Raw genomic sequence first — 16,850 nt, 5'->3', positions numbered from 1 at the left:
CCCCACAGCCCTCAGCACAGTGGTTTGGTCCCTCAGGGCTTTTCAATGTATCTATGGAGCTTCCGTGACCTTGTCTTGGACAAGTTGTGCTGGTCTCCCCAGTATTGTGTATTGTCTTACCCTTCACCAAAGTTACAAAAAAAAAAGAAACCCGTTGTCCTCGAGTCAATTCTGACTCAGAGCAACCCTACAGGACAGAGTGGAACTGCCTTATAGAGTTCTCAAGGAGCGACTAGTGGATTTGAACTGCCAGCCTTTTGGTTATCAGCCGAATGCTTAACCACGGGACCACCAGGGCTCTGTCACCAAAATGAGGCCTATGTAATTTCAATTATAGCAGATAGAAGGTTACGGTTATAACAATAGTCTAGTAAAATGTAAAAAAAAAGATTTTTTTCCATTGGAATCACATACATGATTAAATTATTTTTGTATAGCTCAAGAAACATACCTCTAAGCTAAGTACAGCAGTGAGCATGTAACCAGTAAATTTCCAGAAAGGAATTTCAGATAAAAACTGTCTATTGTGTTATGCACTTTAAAGGTTTATTTAAAGATTTTGGGTTGACTTTTTTCAAGTTAAGTGTACCGTATAAGATTAGGAGACTAAAAGGTGCAGTTTCAGATTTTCTCATCATTCATCTGGTATTTTAACACAATACGTGTGATAGCCACTTTCCTTTTCTACCACAACGTACGATTATGCGTTTTCTTAAGCTTCACAGGTACTGGAGTTCCTTTCTCTAGTTTATTCAAGATCAGCAGAGCAAACAACTCTTTCTGAGTTCAGTGTTTAAACATGAAATATGCTATAAAGCCGCCCAAATTGAACATTTCCTAGTTTCTGGGGAACCTCAAATAAATCAGCCTGTAATAGTTAAAATTTGCTAGCCATTCAGAAGAGTCACGTGAATTTGGGAAGTCTTAAAATCTTATGACCCTTTAAAAACTGTGCGTTTGGTTGTTGCCAAGGCACCAGCTGACTTTCCTCTCCTTAATGCCAGTTTGTTTTCCTGGACAGCTAGAAGCCCAAGGAAGCAGTTTCACTCTTTAGAGTTCATAGTGTACTGTGATGTTTTGGAAACCCTGGTGGCGTAGTGGTTAAGTGGTACGGCTGCTAACCAAAGGGTCGGCAGTTTGAATCCGCCAGGTGCTTCTTGGAAACTCTGGGGGGCAGTTCTACCCTGTTCTATACGGTCGCTATGAGTCGGAATGGACTCGACAGCACTGGGTTTTTTGGTAATGTTTTAATGTGTTTGTGTGAAGCCTTTTCTAGAATGAGAGTTGGAAGAGCTGGGGTCTAAGCACACCCCTACCACTGTTTGACCTTATGAAGTCACTTAACTTCTCTGCGCTTTGCTGCCTGTTTGTAAAATGAAAGAATTCGATCAGGTAATCTTTGAAGTCTCTTCCTTCTCTATATCCCAGTGATATTAACAGATGATACTGCTAATATAAGAACATAACATAAATGCAGCAAACATGGGCAGACTTTTCTTCTATTGGCTTTACAGAGGATTTTGTTAATACACAGTAGATTAAAGCAACTTTAAATGAGAAGAGTTTTTAAATCACGTATATTGGGAAACGTTAAATCACATCATAAGAAAATTACCTTTAAAGGAGCTTCCATTTTATATGAAACTTTATCAAGTATATAAAAAAAAAACCAAACCCAGTGCCGTCGAGTCAATTCTGACTCATAGCGACCCTATAGGACAGAGTAGAGCTGCCCCATAGAGTTTCCAAGGAGCACCTGGTGGATTTGAACTGCCGACCTCTTGGTTAGCAGCCATAGCACTTAACCACTACGCCACTGGGGTTTCCTTATCAAGTATAAGCGCCCCCAAAATAGTGAGACTGAAGAGTTAGCACAAAGAATTTAGTCCTAAAATAGCATAAGATCCTAAGACTGGAGGCAAAATGCTCCCTTCTCCAAAAAAAAAAACCACATCTCCAACTTATGAGTAGGTATTACAAAGCAAAACTCAAGTTTGCCCTTACGTGATTGCCGTACACTGTGAGAACAAAGGTCATTAGATATTCTCATTCCATATAAGCCGACTACTTTTGATAGAGATGGTTTTAGTGTTGTGTAAGGAACTTTCAGCAGCCTTCCCGAGGTCATAGAAACCCTGGTGTCCTAGTGGTTAAGAGCTGCGGCTGCTAATCAGAATGTCGCAGTTCGAATCCACCAGGCACTCCTTGGAAAGTCTATGGGGCAGTTCTACTCTGTCCTGTAGGCTTGCTATGAGTTGGAATCAACTGGACAGTGGCAGTGGCTTTGGCTTTTTATAGTTACTGAGGTCATATGTAAACACTCCTATAGCAGAGCTTGCCGTTGTTAGTTGCTATCAAGTAGATTCTGACACATGGTAGCTCCATGTGTGCAGAGTAGAACTGCTCCATGGGGTTTTCAAGGGTTTTCTGACCTTTTGGAAGCAGATTGCCAGGCCTCTCTTCCAAGGTGCCTCTGGGTGAGTTCGAACCAACAACATGCAGGCCAGGGACTCCTACAGCAGACCCTAGAACTGGGCATATACTCAACAACTGTCAGCTTCTCACCACCACCACCATCATGTCCACTGCCCCAGACTTATTTCATCTTTCAAAGTGTGGTGTGAACAGTGATTTCTATGATAAAGGTGATGATTATAATTATGGGCTTGAAAGACCAATTAAAATTCAAAATCTCCTCGCTTTTACTTTTCCAGTTATTGTGTTTATTGCTAGAGGATAAAAATATATATGCGGTGGGGCCATGAAAAGAAACTCTGTCTCTTTGTCATTGCTAATGAGAAAATAAATGGCTCATTTCAGACAGGCGTCTTTCAACACTGTGGGCTAATTTTCCTTTGATAATTCTGGAATAGAATTCCAGTGGAATTTTTGCTGGTTAGGTATCCATATCAGTCATTATTTTCATCTTTGTAAGATATAAATGAAAAAATTTTGAATGCTAATCAGATTATAGCTTTTTGTATATTTCTCATAGCTAAGTGATGTTACAACACAGTTTTTACTACACAAAGTATCACAAATATGCTTTTATATTTAAATTAAAAAAATTAGGTCAAGAACAGGATTAAATATTCTAAATTCTGTCCAATAGTAAGAGTACATGTCTGTGATCAGTATAGTGGCAACTGTTTAACTGTGATTCTCAGAAATCCCAATTTTATTTATAAAATCCTGATTTTATTCCGGTTTGATTGGACTAAAGGATTCACGTAATAACCTTTTCCTTAAATAGATGAAATTCCAGTAAGGAGTCTTTCAGAAAGTAGAATGACGGAGATTTCACACACAGTTCTGTAATATTGATGACTTAGATGTGTAGACCATGGTATACTTTTCACCATGAACGTACATCTTGGGAATAAAATGAAACTGGGTAAGAGTATAGAAACCGAATCACACTATTTTTTTAAAAAACCGTTACCTGAAATGTTTGTTGAAACTATGTTGAGAAGTTTTCCAGTATCTTTCAATTCACTGCATTATCTCGAGTTATAAAGTTTTACCCCACTATTACCAGTCATGGGAACCCTGGGGCACAGTGGTTAAGAGTTTGGCTCCCAACCAAAAGATTGGCAGTTGGAATCCACCAGCTGCTCCTTGGAAGCCCTATGGGGCAGTTCTACTCTGTCCTGTAGGGTTGCTATAAGTCGGAATCGACTCAATGGCAATGCGTTTGGGTATTCCCAGTCACAGAAGGTCCCTAGATGGTACAACCATTTGTGCTTGAATAGTAACCTAAAGGTTGGCGTTGTGAGCCCATCCAGCAGCTCTGCAGAACAAAGCCTTGGTGATCTGCTTCTATAAAGATTTTACAGCCAAGAAAACCCTATGGAGCAGTTCTACTCTGTAACACGTCAGGTAACAGGTAACCACACATTGGAATTGACTCAACAGCAACGGGTTTGTTTTTGGGCTTTGTTATTAATTACATTCTCTTTAAGTTCCCTACTTAAATTCTTCTAGCCACCCAGTGTTCATGACTAATCTTATTAAATTTAAGTTTAATGATGATTGTCTTCCCAGTAATAATTAGGCACATTTACTGTTATGGCCACCCCTTTAGACTTTTGATCAGAGTTGAAAGGAATCTTGTTTCATGTCTTTAATGTAACTGTAATAATAAAAGTACATGTGTTTCTTCATGGTGCTTGGGATGGTTGTATTAGGATCAGAGAAGAGAGGTAGACAGGTGTTGTGGCAGCAGACCAAGCCTTGGAGCAAAGCGCACTAGCGTTCACGTACCAGCTCTACCACTTACCAGCTATCTGACCCTGCTCACGCTCCTCGGGTTTCAGTTTCCTTCATCTTTAAGGTGTAAATATTAATGCCTTCCTAGAAAGGTTGTTGTGAGGGCCAAAAATCATCCTGGCATCAAGTGAGTAATCACCTGTTACTACGTGAGTATTAAATAGGAAGAGAAGACCTTATCCAGCGGTCTAACTAAAATAAGCATGCTGGGTTTGGAATATGAACTCATCTAAATTTGGGTTTGTATCCCCCAAACTGCCTAAACTCACCGTATTACCCGGGGGGTGGAGGGGTGGGAGGAATGATCTCTGAAGTCTAAATAAAAAAATGGGTACACATAAGATCACTTTCATCACCCTGTAAATGCTGTGCACACAACATTTCCACCATTTGGACCTGTCACGACTCGAGGGCACTGGGTTAGTCAAGAACTCTTCTAACAGTGTGTTAAGGAAAGGGAGAAAAGCTTGAAGGAAAAAGAACAGAAGCAACCTTCCCATACATTTCTGACTGCTAAACAGTTTTACTGTCCTCGTCCTCAGTATGACTTTGTGGAGCTCCTGGATGGCAGCAGGCTGATTGCAAGAGAGCAGCGGAACCTGCTGGAGTCAGAAAGAGCTGGGCGACAGGCGAGATCCGTCAGCCTCCACGAGGCTGGCTTTATCCAGTACCTGGATTCTGGAATCTGGCATCTGGCTTTTTATAATGACGGGAAAAATGCAGAGCAAGTGTCTTTTAATACCATTGTTATAGGTAAGAACTGTCTTCAAAGCGTCTTTTTCAAGGCTACAGCCTAAACACTGTGGTGAATAGAAACTAAACTGTCTTTGCCAATTTTGAGAGATTTCTGAGGTATCAAAGCCTGAGGTAAATATGTGAGAAATATTTTTAAATTATTTATGAATATGTGGCAAACTATGAAGCGCTGGAAGAAAATATTATGTGGGTGTACCTTGGGGGAGGGAAGTATATTATGAAAATGCTTAGAAGCTTCTGCATTTAAAATAGCAATGCTTTGCTTTTTTTTTTTTTTTTTTTTGCTTTAGTATTGTGGTCATCTAGTACAAACGAGTCCTGTTTTTGGTTATAGAGCCGGTCGTCTGTTCTTTAAACACAGAGCTAAATGATCGGATTGACACAGTACTGGGTCTGGGTAACTTGAACTCTGGTAAGCATCAGGCTGTACAACAAGCGTTCTTTCTCTTTTCTTCAGAGTCTGTGGTGGAATGCCCCCGAAATTGCCATGGAAACGGAGAGTGCGTTTCTGGAACTTGCCATTGTTTTCCAGGATTTCTGGGCCCAGATTGTTCAAGAGGTATGCAAGTTAGATTCTTTTCAGAAGCCAATATAAATAAGCTGTAGAAACACAAGTAATTCAGAAAACTACCAAGACGGGGAAGAAAGGGGGAAAAACTGGCATCCTACTTATTCCCAAGATGTGTCTTCTTTCGGAAGCTTGGTTGAAAACGTGGCAGTTAATCCTTCTGTGGTGTTTTACTTCGCAGCAGCCTGTCCGGTGTTGTGCAGTGGCAATGGCCAGTACTCCAAAGGCCGCTGCCAGTGCTTCAGTGGCTGGAAGGGCACTGAGTGTGATGTACCAACCACCCAGTGTATTGACCCGCAGTGCGGGGGCCGGGGGATTTGTATCATGGGCTCTTGTGCTTGCAACTCAGGATACAAAGGAGAAAATTGTGAAGAAGGTAAGCCTGTCAATATTTACAGAAGTCTATTGTCATCTTCTTAAAGAAACATTGTATCTGTAATCTTTAGTTTGGCTCTTTTTGTATGCTTCCTTGTAGAAGTAACTTCGATTTCCATATTTATGAACACACTATTTTATTAACATTTTAACTAATTAAAAGAACAAATACCAAAGAGCCCTTTCACACTTTTTTCAGAAGTGTGAACAATTCATTTTTTTTATGTCTAAAAAATGTAAGCAAGCATTTGTGCTTGAAGTCACCTGTATTCGTGTTGATTTTTTGAAGCAGTTTTTTACATCGATGTTAGCCTTCTAAATCTCGCATTTTGGCATCTCTAGAGAGAATATGGTATATAAAGTACGGAATCATGGGTTTGTTCCAGAACTGTATATAATGGTGATACTCAAGATAGTATATAAAGTGCAGTTGAATTGTTTTTTCAAAAGGCAGAAAAAACACTATTTCCTTTCTTCAACCAAATTGATTTTATTGATCTGCACACACAAAGTAATGCAATTAAGCCTCTGGAATTAAATTTTCAGGCCAATGACCCTACAACTGTAAAGTTTTATTGAGTCAAATTGCTAAATTAATTCTCGTCATCTAAAGCACATTAAACTGAATTAAGAAGGATAGAGGGTGTGCAACTCATTTATTTCTCAAACCGTTTGAGGGTCCCGTTCAGCTGTCAGTGCTCAGTGGTCCTGGATTAGGTCATCTGATACAGACCGTTATAGAAAAGCCCATACTTACTACTCTGATTAGGCAGAACAGAGAGCCACAGTCTGAAACCTCAACTGCATATGTGTGTAATTCATGGAAATTACAAATCCTTGCAAGAGTCTAGATTACCTAAATGGCATTGAGCTGGTTCCTAGTGCTATATTGTAAAAATCTTTGCCTTTTCAGAAACAGGTTCTCGAAAATGGTAGGTAAATATTTAGTATCCAAAACATTCATATAAATTAGATTGTGATGTTTTTCTTTATTCTGCTTGTGCTATGATATCTTCTAGATTTAACCATGGAATTGTTCTCTTTTCTTCCCACTAGCTGACTGTCTAGACCCTGGGTGTTCTAATCATGGTGTGTGTATCCATGGGGAGTGTCACTGCAATCCAGGCTGGGGCGGGAACAACTGTGAGCTACTCAAGACCATGTGTCCAGACCAATGCTCCGGTCATGGGACATACCTTCAGGAAAGTGGCTCCTGTACTTGTGACCCCAACTGGACCGGCCCAGACTGTTCAAATGGTGAGGTTAATAAGTGCAGTAGAGCCTGAGTGCTTAATATTCTGTGTTGATAAAGATTAAATATTTTTATTTTTAAAATACAACATCTAATATAAATTTTAGTAAATGATGATAGCAATAAATATCAAAAGTAATATAATTCAGTTGCCTTATAGAAAGGAGAGGAAAAGCCTTAGCCAGTATGTTGTTACCATTTCCCGTTCAGCACTACTGGAAAGAATAATCTCTCGTTGTGTAGGACCCTGATTTCTCGGCTCTCACTGTGTGGAACTGCGAATCCAGACTGGCTTCTCGACAGACCTAGGCACAGCTTGGGGATTTAAGCATATTACTCATCAACAGAGAAGCCTCAATGTAAAAAGGAATGTTTGACTTTATAAAGGCTAAAACATGACCCAGTGAAGAGCTTGCGTATATCCATGTTATGATGCGTATACTGGTTCAACACCGAGTTTTTAGTTATAGTAATGTGATTATGTTAGAAACAGCAGGTAGTCATTTTATTCGGTGGCCAAGTTGTTACTAGCACCTGCCATGTGCGCAGCATTGTGCTAGGCCCTTTAGGGGTAAAAAAAAAAATGACTCAGTCCTGCCCCCCACAGCAGTGGTTTCAGATTTTTTGACCATAACCTACAGTCTTAAATACCTTTTTACATCCTGGTCTGGTATACACACACATGCAGTTACTCACGAGACTGAAGCAAAAGTTCCACACAGTGACACACACTGATTTTTTTTTCCAGTCTTTGCTATATTTTAATGCTGGTTAGTTACTTAACTTCCGTGACCCACTAATGGGTCACATGGTTTGAAAAGATTCTGTTCTAGTCTAGAAGATGGCAGTTTGATTGGAGGGGTAGGATGAACCCATATGAAATAATTAGAACTCAGTAAGTCACAGTTTAATATTGTATTTATTGTCACATGGAACGATATGCTAACTTCAATGGACTTCAGAGGAGCGACCTACCGTGATGGGTAATGAAGGCTTTCAGGGAAGCCTGTATTGACATTTCTTGCCTTCATTTAAAGATGGCATTTTCAGGAAAAAAATATTTTCTGACTAGAGGAGCACTGTTAGAGAGTGCGTAAACTCACGGACACTGAGATCGAACTGCACGGGTTCGTGTTCAAGCGCTAACACTGACAGCTCCCGTATTGTTACCGAAACAACAAGCATTATAATCTTTTTTTGCCGACTGTGCCCCACCCCCAGGACTTTGATAAGCACACTATGTGTCTTAGTCATCTGGTGCTGCTATTACAGAAATACCACCAGTGGATGGCTTTAACAAGCAAGTTTATTCTCTCACAGTTTAGGAGACTAGAAGTCCAAATTCAGGGCACCAGCTCCAGGGGAAGGCTTTCTGTCTGACGGCTTTGGGAAAAGGTCCTTGTCATTCATTAGTCTTTCCCTGGTCTAAGAGCTTCTCGGTGCAGGAACCCCAAGTCCAAAGGATACACTCTGCTCCTGGCTTGCTTTCTTGGTGGTATAAGACCCTTCTTCTCTCTGCTCACTTCTCTCTTTTATATCTCAAAAGTGATTGACTCAAGATACAAACTAATCCTATAGCTTGAGTTCTGCCTTATTAACATAACCGCCTCTAATCCCGCCTCATTAACATCACAGAGGTAGGGTTTACAATACATAGGAAAATCACATCAGATGACAAAATGGTGGACAGTCACACAATACTGGGAATAATGACCTAGCCAAAGTGATGCACACTTTGGGGGAGATACAATTCAATCCATAACACTATGTTAATTTTTTTTATGTTGCTGTAAAATAAATCAGCATAGCATGCTTGCAAAAACACCTCATGGGGGAGGGCACAGTTGGCAAGAAAACATATAACACATGTTATTTGTGTAAAAATACAGTCTGTAACGTTAGGCAGATTACTATATGCCTCATTTTACTCATCTAGAAAATGAATTTAATCATGGGAAATTCTTCACATAGATGCTATGAAAAATTACTTGAATTAATGCACATAATTTGCACATTGCTTGGCCCATAATAAATTCCAAATATAGCTGTTATTATTACTATTAGGAGAGACACAGATGTGACAAGTACCACAGGTTGCATGAGACAGTGAACAAAGTTAAGAGTATTTGGAGGTAAAAATCGGGTGGGCCCACCGGTAATGGATGGAGCGATTTAGAAGTGATGTTTTTAGACGTGGAAACCTGGTGGCTTAGTAGTTAAGTGCTACGGCTGCTAATCAAGAAGTCGGCAGTTCAAATCCTCCAGGAGCTCCTTGGAAACTCTGTGGGGCAGTTCTACTCTGTCCTGTAGGGCCGCTATGAGTCAGAATCGACTCGACAGCAGTGGGTTTGGTTTTAGACGTTGCAGAATTCACTAATAATAACGATATAGTCGATGATAGGAGAGTAGTGTTCTAGGAGAATTGAGCTGTGGACTGTATGTCGGGGAGCATAAACAGAGAGACACTGAGGGATGGAAGACAAGTCAGAGGCCTTTCCAGAACTGAAGTTGTGAGGTGGTGAGAGCTTGAATTAGTTTGGAGTCAATGGAAATGAAAAGGATAAATCTGAGGGACATTTTAAAGAAGAAGTAGCCAGGATTTACTGAAAAAAAAATCATAAAAGTTGGTGAGAGGAGCTACAAGTCTGAGATAAGGGAGATTGCCGGGAATGTCAGTGCCTCTGAATGAAGAAGGGCACTGGGGAGTGGAGAGGCTGACTGAGTAGGCAGGCTGTGGGTGGAGGCCAAGGGGGAAGATCAGTGAGAAAGAGAAGAGAATGAATTTTAGATACCAGAACTATCTAAACAAAGATCAATAATACCAAGGGAAAAAAGAAGAGGAAGAAGGAGGAGAAAAGTAGTAGCGGAGGGGGAAGAGGAGATGAGAAAAAGGAAAAAGGACAGACAGACTTTTATTTGTGGTGTTGGGTAAATAAAAACATTCCGTATAAACCTTAGATTCAGTGAAGGGGTCCACCGTTAATCTCGCCCTCACTGATTGTTCTCATCTCTGAACCCCTGTTGTTTAACAGGAAGTGTTTAAAAACATGGGCCCTGGAGCTAAACTCCCTGGGTTCAAGTCTTGGGCTGGCTACTCCCTAGCTGTGTGGTGTTGGGCAAGTTCTTTAACATCGCTGTGCCTCAGCTTCCTTATCTGTAAAATGGAAATAATAATACTGCATTATGCAACTGTTGTAAGGATTAAGTGAGTAATGTGTGAAAAGCACTTGCAACAGCGCCTTATGGCCTCAGTAACATAACTAAAGAAAATCCCTGTTCCCAAAAAGGATCACATTCACAGGTACACTGATTAGTACTTCAGCATATCTTTTGGGGGGAAACATTCTAGCCATAACATTCTTCAGATATGAAACCTAAGAAATGCAAATCATTTCACCTTTTAGTGTGACCTGATAGCATAAAACAAAATGAAATCTTGCTAGGTAGCCTCTTCACATGCTAATTTTCAGTGGAAAAACACTAGTAATTTTTACAAATCACTCTTTGGCATTTTGAGAAACTTCAAGTAAATAAACTTTTTTATAGGCTAATTTGTAGTATTGATGAAAGCTTCTGTTGAACCTGAAAGTAAATATTTTGAGGAGGCAACTTACGAGTTTTCTCTGCCTCCTCCCCCACCATTTCTCTTCTTCCTCCCTCCTTTCCTTCTTTCCATCTTTCTTCCATTGTTCCTTCCTTCTTTCCTTTCTTCCTTCCTGTTTTCCTCTTCCTTCCTCATCCTTTGGCCATGAATTTATGGAGGCAGGCAAGGTTTACAACACATTTGTTACTTCTTTCATAGAAGTATTGGTTGATTCAGATAGCTTGGGGAGCCAGAAATTTGGTTAGAAAATTAACTTGTATAGGATAAATAAGAATGAAAACAAATTTGGGCTGGGTTATGAAAAAACCTCCAATTTCTAAGGAGTTTTAGGGATGCATCACCAACCAACATTTATTAAGCATGGGTTCATTGCGTTATTTTAAATGATACGTTAGCTTGGTTTGCCTTCTGTTCTTAAAGATATATCTCATGCTGTCATCTCCTGCCTGGAGGGGAGATGAGAGGGTGGAGGGGGTTAGAAGCTGGCGAAATGGACATGAAAAAAGAGAGTGGAGGGAGAGAGCCGGCTGTCTCATTAGGGGGAAGTAATCGGGAGTGTGTAGCAAGGTGTATATGGGTTTTTGTGTGAGAGACTGACTTGATTTATAAAATTTCACTTAAAGCACAATAAAAATTATTTTTAAAAAATCATAATTTTAAGGGTTGAAATAGGCATTTACTCCTTTATGTTGTTTTTATTTACATTTCTGACTTTGATACTAAAGAACTGAGTCCTGCAAAAACTCCACGTGGTTACATTTTGTAGATATAAAAAGGCATTTTATCCAGGTCTCTTCTGTCTCCATCAGTAAACTAGGCATAATACTACAATGATTAAATAATACTTGCTTGGAATATTGTGATTCTGATTTACTTCCCACAGTTATCCAGGTAGGAGCAGTGCAAGCAAAATAGCCCCTTTGTGTTTCCCATGAAGTTATCATAATCATACCTGAAGTATTTCACACATGGTAGCTTGTAACTGATACTGAGTAACTCAAAAGCTAGTTTAGTCTGCCTCATAAAATGATATTGCTATGATTACCTAAAATATATATGAATGTTAACTAAAAAGTTAAATTGGCTGCCCAAATTACGTATCATTATTTTAGGTATTTACTCTGATTTTTTTTATGCCAGCTGAAAATCTAATTTTACCTCTATACAAAATGACTGTGTAGCGTAGTGAGCAGAGACCATGTCCTATTCATCTTTATATCCCCAGTGCAAAACAGAAACTTAACACATATTAAACTCTCAGTATACATTTTGAATAATGTACACAGTACTGTTCTGTTGAAGAAGGTTGGTAAGTACAGAAAAATATTTAATAAACTTTGTTATTAGTTACAAAAAGAAAGACAATTTAGTTAGAATTAATAGTGAAGATCTCTAGCACATTTAGGTTCATCCTTTGAAAATTTCTGGGCTCATGTGCCTCAAATACATCTCTCTGCTGTTGCACAGCTCTTCGTTTTAAGCTTATAAAAACATTGTTTTAATTTACATTTGCGGCTTAAAGTTCACTAGCACTGTAATTCTAAATTTTTAACTAACTGAATCCTAAAGGAAAACAGTTTACCACCTGCCGGTATTGTTATTGTGGAAATGACCTTCAGATAGATATCTGAATTCAATAAGATTTTATACCTGAAAAAACATTTGGTTCAGCTGCTAGGAGAGAAGAAATGAATTATTTCCCTCAGAAAGTTTCTAGGTTTGAAAACAACAGAGCTTTCCTCTATTTTCATCAGCAGTTTGTCCATTAATTATCCCTTCAATTCCATTTCAATTAAATTAACTCTAATTAATAAGTTCGTTACAAAGATTGACGCACCTTGCTTAAAGCTAGTGTGCTAAACGCTGATAAATACCTTCACCCTAATGAAAAATTGATTAGATTGAATAAAAAGGGGACCTCGGAAAGAAGCCTCTCCCTTCTTGCGCTGAGGTAATGATATGTTGCTCTGAAGTTAATCAAACCATCTTGGATCTCTTAATCAAAAATTTAATTCAAAAGAGAGAGAAATTGTGGCGTGAGAAAACACATACTCTGTCTTCAGTTAATAGTTGTGACTGCTGTTTATACGCAGTGTCACAGCTCTCACAGTGCCTCGCTGTGGCCTTTGAAGTTCCGCAGCAGGCACCCTGAGACCGACCGAGTACTGCCGTCTGAGGAGTGTTAGCCGGGCACTGGGTGGGTAAAAGAGGACCATTAGTGTCTATAGAAATGGTGAGTTTTTTTATTTACAAAAAGTCTGTAGTCCATTTTCTGGTTGCTAGAAATGATTCCAAGTTTCTGTTATGGAGCTATTTTCTTTTTACAAGAAAACCAAAACTAAACAACATTTTTTACAGTCTTAGAGAAACTATAACTTTATATGTAAAGAGTAGAAAATAAAATATCCTTCAAGACTCCTTCCCCCCATCCTTCCCTCTCCCTCCTTCCAGCTCCCACTTCTCTCTCTCTCTCTCTCTCTGTGTCTCACTGTCTCTCTGTCTCTCTAGCTCTCACTCTCTCTCTTCTCTCTGTCTCTGTCTCTCTCTGTCTTTCTCTCTCACTCTTTCTCTCTTAAATTGGATCTCGCTCTGTTGTATATAAGTTCCCTATCAGTTGGAACCAACTCGACAGCACCTAACAACCACAACAAATAAAACTTCTAAGAAAGGTTTAAGGAAAAAAAAAATGTGTTATCTCAGACATCAGAATTCTTTTTGAAAATCTAACCTGATGTTATCATAGTTTTTGAAGTAATTTGGTCACCTCTGCTTCTTTCAGTAATGCTAGTTGTTGAAAAATCGTATTTTGATTTTTGACAAAGTCAGTAATTATATTTTTAAGCTGATTTTCTGCTATGTGAGTTAAGCAAGGTGTACCTGTCAACAGTATGAATTTACTGAATAGGAAAAACAATAATTTATTTTATTTAGCCAGCATTTCTGTGTGCCAGATGCATGCTAATGTACTCACCATAGTAGGTTCTTTTTAATGAAAATTTCTGAATATTTAAAAAATTTACGCCATAGGGTTAGAAATAACCCCTTTTCAATTCCTGCTGTATGTCTGAATCCCAAGTCCTGTTCCAGCTTAGACACTGAGACAGTTGGGTAACTCGATGTGAGCTCTCGGCTGCCAAAGATACTCTCCAGAAACAGATAGACAGACATATACTCGTACATAATATATGTATATATGTGCATATTTATTAAAATAAGATATTATAACAGAATTGTCATGTGTATTATATGCGTGATTAGGGCACTGAGATAGTCACCAATAAAGAAGTAAAGCTGTGCCGTTTATAATGCTTTGTAGTCGATGCTGAAATTTACATAATATACATAGATACTTTGATCTCCAATGACTTTGTTCTCCACCTTAAGAGATCTGAGTTTAAGATGCTGCATTGCTTAGTAACCCCCTTCTCACTCCCCCTACTCCTTTGCTCTGCCTTCTCTTTTTCTCCAATACAGAAATCTGTTCGGTGGACTGTGGCTCCCACGGTGTTTGCATGGGGGGCACTTGTCGCTGTGAAGAGGGCTGGACGGGCCCAGCGTGCAATCAGAGAGCCTGCCACCCCCGCTGTGCTGAACACGGAACCTGCAAAGACGGCACGTGCGAATGCAGCCAGGGATGGAACGGAGAGCACTGTACTATTGGTAGGCCTACTGCACTTCTATGCCCGTCCTCCACACAGGTCTGAAGAGCTCAGACCCTGGTTGATTTCACCACGGAAAAATGCGCATGTCTTCAAATTAGTTTTTAAAGAAATTGCTTTTTAAATGAGGCTATCATTTCATAATGGCAATTCAGTTTCTTTTAGAACAAGCGTCACAGGTATGAAGCATGAGAATTCTTTATTCATTATTGTGATGGCCACAAAAATTGACTCACAGAAACAAAGAAGATTTCATTTCTTATTTATAAATAAACTTCCAGTTTATATTACTTCCATTCATATATTATCTCTTAGTGTCCTGTGTTACCATTGCATTTCTTAATAATCACAACCAAGTTTTTACCTTAAGAAAAGAAAGATTTCAAATATGTGAACTTCTTGGCCTCTGTAGATTCCAAAATCATACATCTTGGCATTTATAGATATATTTTAGTCTCTAAAGAAAGAAATTTGACTTGTAATGACTTTATTTTACAGTACCATGAGAAACAAAGTAGTTATAAAATACACAAGTCTAGCTGTTCTTAGGAAACCCTGGTGGCATAGTAGTTAAGAGCTCGGCTGCTAACCAAAAGGTCAGCAGTTCAAATCTACCAGGCGCTCCTTGGAAACTCTGTGGGGCAGTTCTACTCTGTCCTATAGGGTTGCTATGAGTCGGAATATACTCCACGGCAACCGGTTTGGGGTTTTTTTGGTTTTTGGTAGCTGTTCTTAAAAAAAATTTATATATGCTTAGCACTTTTTAAAATATAATGACATTTATGGACTTCTATAGGTTAAGTAAAACAATCAAATAGGTATGGAAGATAAAATATTAGTGCATAAATTATATTTTGCAAGGATACGAAAGTATCCAGAGTATATATGGTACCATGTTTTCCAGGCATTCAGTGTCTTTGCTTTTTACCATTTGTGTCACTGAAGTTAAAACTGAATTAAAATTGAGATATCAATTAAATTTAAAAAATACAGCAAAAGTAATAAATTTCTACCTCACTTCAGTGAAAGTGTACACTGTTCATTTTAAAAGGCATAATCCTACAAAAATTTCAGAGTTCAAGGTACAGTCAGCCCTCCGTATCCATGGGTTTCGCATCAGTGGATTCAACCATCCATGGATCGAAAATATTCAGGAAAAAAAAAGAAATTTCCAAAAAATAAAACCTGAATTTGCAGCACGTGAAGCACTACGCTGAATCCCTGGGAATGAAGTGCTGTGTAGAGGTCCGCTGCTGTAGCTGCCCGCCGTGTCACAGCTCCTCAGTCTCCAGCGCTCATTGTTTGAGTATCACTCGCCGTGTGTCTTATCATTATTCCCTGATCATTGGAGTACAGTTTAACGACTATTTCTGTAGCACTTACATTGTACTAGGTATTACAAGTGATCTAGAGATGATTTGAAGTATGCAGGAGGATGTGTGTAGGTTATATGCAAGTACTACGCCATTTTATGTATGGGACTTGAGCATCCTGGGATTTTGGTATCCTGGGGGAGTCCTGGGACCAATCCCCTTTGGATACTGAGGGACGACTACATAGTGTTTCTCCACAGTGTTTTAGGTCCTTAGAGTAAAATATGGTAAAGCTGTTGGGAAGTGAAGGAAGTGTTGGTATCTTATAAGGTTTCTTCTTGCATCTGTAAGTATCATTACTTCACTTTATTGCCTATGGGGATTGGTTAGCCAGAAATTTTGCCATGGAAAGTTGAAATCACATACATTTATAATCATCACAATTATGTTCACAGACTTCAAGCAAGGTTCTTTCTAAGCTTATTGGCATCCTTGACATCTGTTTCAGGGGTCCCACTACCACTCCCATATCTGTTGATTCACTAGAAGGACTCACAGGACTCTGAGGCATTGTACTCATGGCTGTACTTTATTACAGTCACAGAAGTCATTTGTGAACAAACAAAAATGCAGCTCGGAAACCCTATGTTCTTTCTCTCCCACTGGGAGAGTCCCATGGAGTGTGCTCTTTTCTGCAGCAGTAAAATGCATCAGGAAATGTGCAGCGCTTCTGCCCGGGGAAGCCCGTTTGAGACTCAGAGTCTAGGGTTTTTACTGGGGCCTGCTCAAGCACGTTATCTCCACCTGAGATACTACAGCCACAACTACAAAAATTCAAGACCCAGAGAAGAAAACCAGGTGCTCAGTGCTCCTGGTGGGCAAAATAGCCTTGCCAGTGTAGGGAATAGCCAAGTTTCCAGATGCCAGCCAAGGGCCAGCCCTGCAAGCAGGCCTGCTGTATCAACTCTCACTGCACAGCACTCTGGAGTCACACTTGTTGAATGTGTGCTTGCTGTCCACAGCTGGGGAACGCATAGTTACTACTGAAGTCAAG

The 16,850-nt window shown here is 39.5% G+C and overlaps 1 protein-coding gene across 1 annotated transcript in view; it reads left to right on the top strand.

Annotated features, from left to right (window-relative positions):
• TENM3 (teneurin transmembrane protein 3) overlaps positions 1-16,850 on the top strand; it is a 788,034-nt gene that overhangs the window by 636,264 nt on the left and 134,920 nt on the right. Inside the window, exons 8-12 of the mRNA XM_064273551.1 lie at positions 4,812-5,022; positions 5,483-5,584; positions 5,775-5,969; positions 7,025-7,225; positions 14,299-14,484. Of these exons, the coding sequence (XP_064129621.1) occupies positions 4,812-5,022; positions 5,483-5,584; positions 5,775-5,969; positions 7,025-7,225; positions 14,299-14,484 (895 nt within the window). The remainder of the gene's footprint in view (positions 1-4,811; positions 5,023-5,482; positions 5,585-5,774; positions 5,970-7,024; positions 7,226-14,298; positions 14,485-16,850) is intronic.

The sequence above is a fragment of the Loxodonta africana genome, chromosome 21, assembly GCF_030014295.1.
Source record: "Loxodonta africana isolate mLoxAfr1 chromosome 21, mLoxAfr1.hap2, whole genome shotgun sequence".
NCBI classification, from domain to species: Eukaryota; Metazoa; Chordata; class Mammalia; order Proboscidea; family Elephantidae; genus Loxodonta; species Loxodonta africana.
The sequence above is the reverse complement of the archived record's forward strand: the minus strand, read 5'-3'. Positions and strand labels throughout refer to the sequence as shown.